Below are 9,482 nucleotides of genomic sequence, written 5' to 3' on the forward strand. Positions count from 1 at the left end.
TTTCTTCATTCCGAGAGTATTTCTTTGGGGTGTATTTGGGGCTTAGGTGAGAGAAAATTATTTCTGAGAGTGTGGTTGTAATAATTTTCCACATAGTGAATATTTTTCTCTGGTTGTCTTTTTGACAACGGCCGTGGTTTTTCTCCGGATTTGGAGTTTTTCACGTAAATCTTGTGTTATGTGATTGGTGTATTCTCCATTAAATTTTTCTGTTAATTTGTTGCTTGACAAATTGCTTGGAGTGATCTTGGGAGGAAGCTCAATTTCCTAACAGTGGTATCAGAGCCATTGATTTAAGTTTTGGTGTCGGGGCACTGTTCACGTATATAGTACTGTTCACGTATACAGTACTGTTCACGTATACGGTACTGTTCACGTATACGGTACTATTCACGTGAAGCAGTGGGAGCCAATCCAAACAGTCTGTGGTGAAGAGTAAAAGCTTATCTGCAAAGCAAATATGTCAGGATTGAAATTTTCAAGTCCGGTGAAATTTGAAATAGAAAAATTCGATGGGAGAATTAACTTTGGCTTGTGGCAAGTTCAAGTCAAAGATGTGTTGATTCAATCTGGGTTACACAAGGCATTGAAGGGGAAGCCATCCCCTGCTTCCAGTAGTGGCTCTGGAAAAACTAGTATAAGTGATGAAGATTGGGAAGAATTAGATGATAGAGCTGCAAGTGCCATACGACTGTGTCTAGCAAAGAATGTTCTTGCAAATGTAGGAAAAATTCCTACAGCGAAAGAACTTTGGGAGAAGCTAGAAAAGTTGTATCAGACAAAGAGCATCTCAAATCGATTGTACCTGAAGGAGCGATTTCACACACTGCGAATGGCTGAAGGTACAAAAATTTCCGATCACCTCAGTGTTCTCAATGGTATTGTGTCAGAACTAGAAGCCATTGGAGTTAAAATTGAAGATGAGGACAAGGCGCTTAGGTTACTATGGTCACTTCCAACTTCCTACAAACACTTGTTACCTACTTTGATGTATGGGAAGGAGACAGTAGATCTTGAAGAAGTTACTAGTACTTTACTCTCAGAAGAAAGGAGACTGGGTGGTGAAAGTACTAAAACTATAGATGTCTCGGCTTTGGCAGTTGTAGGGAATTGGCAGAAAGATAAATCTAAGAAGAAAGGAGTCTGCTGGGGGTGTGGACAATCGGGGCACTTAAAAAGAGATTGTCATAGTAGAAATGGAGCAGGATCGGCAAGTGGCTCCAGATCAGATACTGATAGTATTGCTAGTGGTAAATCTCTCATCATCGTGGGAGACGATGATCCCTTGTAAAATGGATGATGATGACATCCTCATGGTATACCTCATGGGAGACGATGATCCCTTGTAAAATGGATGATGATGACATCCTCATGGTATACCGCTAGTACCATGAAAGGGGATATGTTACTACTAGCGGGTCCACAAGATTTACACACAAGGCATGGTTGGCATTGATGCAGGGTGTGTGGTGGAATTTATGTCGATGGCTGACAAACTTCCAGGAAGGCCAACATGGAAGTTGCACCATAAATTTCAGCAGGATATTTCGACATGTGCCGATGTAAAATTCTTAGAATTGGTAATTAATTCTAAGTGGTATATTCTTTTATGGTGGGGTATGATAATTCTCTATGGTGAGGAAAATAATAAACTTGGTGTGAAGATTGATTGGTTCTCAATCAAATCTCCAAGTGGGAGAATGTCAAAGTTTTTGGCTGCAACTTCTAGAAGCTACATCTAGAAGCGTTGATGCAGCAAATGTTGAAGGGACCGCCAAGGAAGAATGAAGAAGATGTTGCAGAAGTTGATCTTGACAAATGATGGTTGAAACGCCAAAATGGAAGAAAGAAAAATGTTGGAACACGGCTTTGAAGAAGCCACGAGAAGAATAAAGAAAATATTAAAATAATAACCAATTTTGGCTATATAAAGAAAGCTCCCCATTTTTGGTTTTTTGCATCTAATCCTCGGTTTCTTTTCTTCATTCCGAGAGTATTTCTTTGGGGTGTATTTGGGGCTTAGGTGAGAGAAAATTATTTCTGAGAGTGTGGTTGTAATAATTTTCCACATAGTGAATATTTTTCTCTGGTTGTCTTTTTGACAACGGCCGTGGTTTTTCTCCGGATTTGGAGTTTTTCACGTAAATCTTGTGTTATGTGATTGGTGTATTCTCCATTAAATTTTTCTGTTAATTTGTTGCTTGACAAATTGCTTGGAGTGATCTTGGGAGGAAGCTCAATTTCCTAACAGCAGCTAATGTAGTAGTGCTTGATAAGGAAAGAACGCATGGATCTAATCATAGTTACTGAAAGAGAAGTAATAATAATTAATCTATCTGAAGTGAAAGATCAAGTGCTGAAGGAAAGGCATAAATCATATGCTGCTATTTCAGTCCCCCTCCCTAGATCTCAGTAATGACATTTCCGTAACTGCGTGGGATAAGTTTCACATTAATAATACACCACCACAGTTTGGCTAAGCCTTTTTTGTTATCAAAAAAAAAAAAAACACCACCACAAGCTTAATTACGAAAGTGAAGTACAGATACATAGCTTCCGTTAATGACAGAGACCAAGGGGGCTACCGCATTCAACAGCTTTATAATTAGTTGCGTGGCCTCGTCATGAATTATATGATTCTGTACTGCTGTCTGTTTACATTGGCCCATGTCATGTATACGATTGAAGTCTCCAAATTTATTTATTAGAGTATTAATTGTGGCTCCCGACTTTTGATAAATCGCTAACCATATCGTTATAGTTAGCGATTAGTTAATTTCCTGGGTCCCAATTTAGAAAGGACAGAAAAATTCCGCCGGCACCGGATCCATGAAATTTCGTCATGTTAGGATCGGGTATAGAATCTAATTTTATCTTCATTTTATTAAAAAAACATACATGAATAAATTTTTATACTCGTATATATTATAAAAATCTAAAATTATCCTTATTAATTAAGAAATAAAATCATTAACTTTAAAAAGACTACTATTATTGCTAATTATATTGAGATAACAAAATAAAACTAAAATTAATAAATCTAAAATATTTATTTTAGTTATCAGTTATTATATGTACACAATAAAAATATTTGATGTATATGTTTATAAATGTTTAAATATATTTTATTCAACATTATATTCAATTCAGTCATTTACAGCAGTTTAACAGAAAGATTTACCAAAAACATTTGAATGCTTTTCAAATTTACAGCACTTTTAAAAATAAAATTTACCAAACACTTAACTAATTCTCTTCATAACTGATTATTTCTATAGTACAGTTGACAACAATTACTTTAAAAGATACAATGTTACTAAACTGACTATTACACTTTCTCAATTTTGCTTAGGGAGATGAATACTATGTTTAAAATTAAAGTACTATGGTTATAATTATCTATAATTATTACGGAATGAAATCAATAACTGTCAAATATAAATAGATTGACAGGAAGTAAACATCAACAAGAGGAAGACATGTTTGGGATTGAGGTTGAATATTCTATAAGCTACTTATTTCATAATTTTTTTCATTTTAACTTCAACTTTTAAAAGCAGGTTGGGGGTTACTTTTCATAAACAACGTATTAAATAAGTTATCACACCTTTCTAAAATTTCTATTATAACCTTAATAATTTAATAAAAAGATATTTATATCTTATTTTTTTATACACCATAATATATAAGTCATTAAATATCATATTACCACCACAATTTACCGCCACAATTAATATATGTTCTCTCCAATATCAAAGTTTTGATTTAGTAAGTTCATATATTTTATATTTTACTTCTATTTTCTATTATAAGATTCAATAAGATTTACATATGATTATATAAATTTTCTTTAAACTATGAACAATTTCATATGAAAGTTAACCAAGGCTTTTAAGATCAATTTCATAACCAGGGCTTTTAATGTTCAATCTATTTATATTTTTTTCAATAATCATGGTGTTTATTGCAACAAGTTTAATGTGGATGTAATACATATTACTTTTTTATCTTATTTGGATTATGTATTAGTATAAATTTTTATGATATTTTAAGTAGCAGATTACGAAGTTCATTAGATTTTATTTAGTTGATCTTTTTCACTTTATGTGTTTTGAAAAGAGAAAGGCATGTCTAAATATTATCATAAATGCTCCAAAAATAAAAAGCAATTTAAACTTATGTCAGTTTTGTTCATTACATAATAAAACAACACTTTTATAATAAAATTTATCAAACACATGCACAACACTTTTCAAACTCACAACAACCGCAACAACATAGTTTACTAAACACCAATTTACTTTTCTAATTAACAACTTATTTTATCTACATAGCAGAAGCTGCTTATTTAATCAGCCGCTACAATCCCAAAGTGGCTTGAAATAAGCTGCTTGTTATGTACACATAAAATAAGTTGTTGATTAAAAAAATATATTGTATACTATGTTATAGCAGTAGCTATAAGTTTGAAAAGTAGAATACATGTATTTGGTAAATTTTATTACAAAAGTGTTGTTTTATTAAATAATGATAAAAATATAAACAAATTTAAATAGCTTTTATTTATTTATTTGGGTTTACAAAAAAATATGATATAATTATCTTTTGTTAAAAAATTAAAATTATAATAGAAATTTTTAAAAGATGTGATTCTTTGCTTATAAAAATTAACCCCTATGTGCTTTTAAAAGCTGTAGTAAGAATGGAGAAACTTATGAAATAAATAATTTTAAAAGATTTATCAAACACTATTTTTGTCAAAATTGATAAAATAAGCGGTTTTTAGTGTTTCGATATTAATCCCAAATAGAACCTAAAATTGTGTTCATCTAATATTTAACTAATAAATGTCTTCTAAAAAAAAAAAAAAACTAATGAATGTGCTTTGAAAATGAGGCATGAGCGCAATAGTTACTGTATGTGACTAATTAATGCAAAATAGATTGCCGTGTGCTTTTGAATGCCATATCTCTCGAATCATGGCTTATTTAATAGCTAGTGGTTTATAGTTAACAGCTTGACCTTCTCTGTTGTATGGGTATTAAATAACATCAAGGCAGAGTTTCAGTATATATAAAGTGCGCAAATTATATGAAATAAGGACATATTTCTGAACTCTTCATATATTTTCCAGGCGATGCAGTTTCTGCCAATGAAGCTGTCTTTTTCTGATGCCTCCATTTTTTTAATTTTGTTTTCTGTTTCTGTTTTGGATCTTTTTTGCAGAACAGAAGCAGTTATTAAGCTACCGGGCAATGTTACTGTTTCAGCAGTTATTGTATTTGGAGATTCAATCGTTGATACAGGCAATAACAATAATCTGAAAACGCCGGCTAAATGTAATTTTCCTCCTTATGGGAGAGATTTCGAGGGAGGAGCGGCAACTGGCAGATTTTCTAATGGAAAGGTCCCCTCAGACATTTTAGGTTTATGATTTTCCCCTTTTTTTTTCTTTTTTCCTGAATGTCAAATATAGTATAATATAAGTATACAATAATACAAAAATGCCTAACGTAACAAAGTTCAAAGTATACAACTGAAACCCAGCATAATAAATTAATAAAAACAAACTCTCATAAGAAAAAATCAAATCCGCCACTTTATTGTTAAGAGGAAGTGTAATATTCAATCCAACCATAGTGTTATTGATAATTTTCCCTCTACTTTCTGATAACATGCGATTGCTTAAGTTTGTGGCTACACTTGCTCACACTCTTCATGTATAATACCCGCTTTAATTACCCCTTGACGTGAAAATGTTAGCCCCAAAAATAAATAAATAAATAAATTAGTTGTTTAATCTGTGGTTGGAATAATTTTTTCTATCAAAAGATTTAGGACATAGGAGACAACAAAACATTATGAAAACTATAGGAAAAAAAAAGTAATAATTCATTTTCCTCTAATCGAGTTTATTTATTTTTTTAATAGCGGAAGAATTGGGCGTAAAAGAGCTTTCGCCAGCATATCTGGATCCAACTCTGAAACCTGAAGATCTTCTCACAGGTGTAAACTTTGCTTCCGGTGGCTGTGGATACGATCCTTTGACCACAAGACTTTCGGTATATATACGTATATACTACACTTTATACACCATGACTAATATTATATATTCGTTTGGAAAATTTTGTTCTCAATTTATAATTCAATCTTCTTCTTTTGATTCTGATTTTTTTCAAAAAATTCAGGCAGCAGCTTTATCATTATCTGAACAGCTCCAACTGTTCAAGGAATATATAGACAAGCTGAGAGCGATTGTTGGAGAAGAAGGCAAAAACAGAATCTTTGAAAGAAGTTTTTTTTTGGTGGTAGTAGGAAGCAATGACATAAACAACAACTATTTTGGTAGCCGCATTAGGAGATTACAGTATGATATTTCTACTTACACGGACCTTCTAGTTGGACATGCTTCAACGTTCCTTAAGGTAACTCGTCGAGTTTATCTTTTTGAGATAGTTTGATTGATGGTTGATAAAAATAAAAATAATAAAATAATACATCTGCATCTAGACTATGAATATAAGTAATAATGTATATGTGTTGCAAGATTCTTAATTAAAAGGTGAGTGAGGATAATATGAGTAAATGATCCATTTAGGTTTTGAAGTGGGGTATATATTAAATACAAAAATAATTATATTTTTACAAATAAAATAGGTAGATAATTATGGGACCGTTTAATATTATATTTACCCATTGGGATATTTAATTTGTATCATAACCAATCTATTATCATGTATAGCCACTAATTGTTTTTTTTATTAAATATTTTACAAACGCAATACACATTGGTTGGATATAAATTGCATATCCTAGCTAACTCAGGAAGTGCATTATTACTATTGTCTAAAATAATTATCAAGCCCGCCCCAAGTAGAAGGGCATTTTGTTGATGTTACTCGAGATTAGTTTGTTCTGCTTAAGGAAGTGTAATTTAATGTCCATTGTTCTATCCTGTCAAATTTTCCAAAGGAAATATATGGCCTTGGGGCACGAAGGATCGGAGTGTTCGGTGCACCGACGCTTGGCTGTTTACCGTCAACAAGAACGGTGGCGGGAGGGATAAAGAGAGATTGTGCAAAAGAATACAACGAAGCAGCGCAATTATTCAACTCTAAATTGTCTGCAGAACTGGATTCTCTGAACAATCTGCCAGACGTCAGGATTGTTTACATTGATATCTATAATCCTCTCCTAGACATCATACAAAACCCTAACAAATACGGTAATAATAATAATAATAATAATCCACTACTGAAGACTTTCTCATTTTAATAAAGTGAGAATGACACTAACAAATAAAAAATATAGTTTTTAATGTATTGAATTCTGTATTTTTTTTATATTTTAATGGCATTATTATTTAAACGAAATGGAATATTTGGGATCTTAAACTTTTTTAAAGTTCGGAAAAATTATTAAGTCGTGTGATTTAATAATCCCAAACTTTCCCAAAATTCTAGATCGTAAATTAGAATATATGTGTGTGTGTACATATACATATACGTATACGTATGCATTTACATATATTATTTGCGATCTTTTATATTTACTTACCATATAATTACTAGTGATTTTATATTACCAATTCAATCCAATTTCATTTGTTTTCTTCAGGATTTGACATTGTGGATAAAGGGTGTTGTGGCACAGGAACTATAGAGGTTATAATATTATGTAATCAGTTCAGCCCTTATACCTGTACAAATGACTCTGGTTATCTTTTCTGGGACAGCTTTCATCCCACAGAGAAAGCATATAAGATCCTCGTCTCTAATCTCGTGAAGAAATACATCAACAGATTCTTCTGAAGCAATTCACCTTGTCAAATTTCTTATTATCAATTATCTTATAGTCAAGGGTGAAGGGTCTGTCGAACAATTGATTTTCAGTAGTTTTAGAGATTATTTATAAAAATCTTCTATCTTGCTTTTGAGATATATAAAATGTGTCCTCATAAAAAAAAAGAGGACGTCCGCACTTGATAATAATAATAATAATAATTCTCAGATGTTGATACCTAAATGTAGATTTTATGTGAATTTGTTATTACACTATATGATGTTATAGTTAATTGAATAAAAACACTAATAACGAATCTGCATGAAATTATATGTATACCCGTTGACAAAATTGAGCATCCAGAATTATATATTATTTGGGAGTTGTTTTGACGACTTTAGTGACTATCGGAAACCCGTTACTCGTAATTTCTGACTAACACCATCTTTTTTTTTAGATAAGGACTAACACCGTCTTACCTGTACGAGAACAACCATTTTAGAAGCATGCAGCTTCATTTTCATCAACAAATTAACCATTTCATTTTTTTTTCCATATTCAATGTTCACTTTAGGACATTATTAATTTTAAGGTTTAAACGTTCCAGATATTCACATTTTACAAATATCAATTTAAAGATAATTGTGATCTATTAATTTGTAATTTTTCTCCCATGATTTGCTCTTAATCAAACATATCTCTCACGAAACATCCAATTATTTTGGGAAAATAACACTTAAGTCCTTAATGTTTCTCATTTTTCCACTTAAGTTCCTAGTTTTTTAATACACAATAAAGTTCTCGAAATTATAACATTAATTTTCTAAATATAAAGTTTATTGTAATTGGGGTCGTTGGAGAACAAAGCGCAGCGAAGATGGGGGTAAAGAGATTGCAATATATTTTAAAAACTCCTTCAAGAGCTTTCCAGTATATATAATGATGACGGTGCGTACACTACTTCTCTCGATCAGTTAACTGGACTTCCAATTTAATTGATTTCTAAACGAAGAACTGAATTTAGAAAATCCTGCATCATGTGATTTAGACTATGTTATGCTAATCATTTTGAAGGGACTTGGGGTACGAAAAGATTGCTGTTTTTAGTACGTTACCGCTCGGTTGCTTGCCTCCTACATCTAGTGTCTAGTGAGAGTGGGGAACCATAGAGAGACTGTGCAGCTAAATCATACGATGAAGAAGAGTCTATACATTGAATTTTATATTACTCTATGCTTATGCTGCGCAGCTTCGGCGAACTAAAACTAATTTACTGCTATTATCTTTTTGTTGCTAGATTTCACGCTTCATGAGTAAGAGAGTAAGGGCCCCTTTGTAATGCATCAAGAAGGCCATATTGAGATACTGTAGTTTTTAAGTTATATCTGTTATAAAAAAATTATAATTATAAAATAAAAATTAATAGTATATAGTAAATGTAATTTTTAAATAATAATTATGATAAAATAAGTAAAGATATAATAAATTTTTCATTAAATTAATTTATCTTCCGAGCTACAACAGTTATCGTTTACTAAACAAGTTAATTCTATAACTTTTAAAATATAACTATTCAACCTTAATTTTGAATAGTGCTTGAGTTGAGCATACAAAATCCTCGCCTCTCTAATTCTTCAAACCTGAAGAACAATTTCTCTTAGTGCTAAAAAAATGCACCCCTCGTTTTCTTTCTAGTTTTA

The 9,482-nt window shown here is 31.7% G+C and overlaps 1 protein-coding gene across 1 annotated transcript; it reads left to right on the forward strand.

Annotated features, from left to right (window-relative positions):
- The first annotated feature begins 5,063 nt into the window (after positions 1 to 5,063).
- Positions 5,064 to 8,011, forward strand: LOC102615308 (GDSL esterase/lipase EXL1-like). Its single transcript, XM_006473635.4, has 5 exons — positions 5,064 to 5,426; positions 5,932 to 6,062; positions 6,189 to 6,425; positions 6,973 to 7,225; positions 7,618 to 8,011. The coding sequence occupies exons 1-5, from the start codon at positions 5,138 to 5,140 to the stop codon at positions 7,809 to 7,811; spliced, it is 1,104 nt and encodes a 367-aa protein (XP_006473698.2). The 5' UTR covers positions 5,064 to 5,137; the 3' UTR covers positions 7,812 to 8,011.
- The last annotated feature ends 1,471 nt before the right edge of the window (positions 8,012 to 9,482 follow it).

The sequence above is a fragment of the Citrus sinensis genome, chromosome 5, assembly GCF_022201045.2.
Source record: "Citrus sinensis cultivar Valencia sweet orange chromosome 5, DVS_A1.0, whole genome shotgun sequence".
Taxonomy (NCBI): domain Eukaryota; kingdom Viridiplantae; phylum Streptophyta; class Magnoliopsida; order Sapindales; family Rutaceae; genus Citrus; species Citrus sinensis.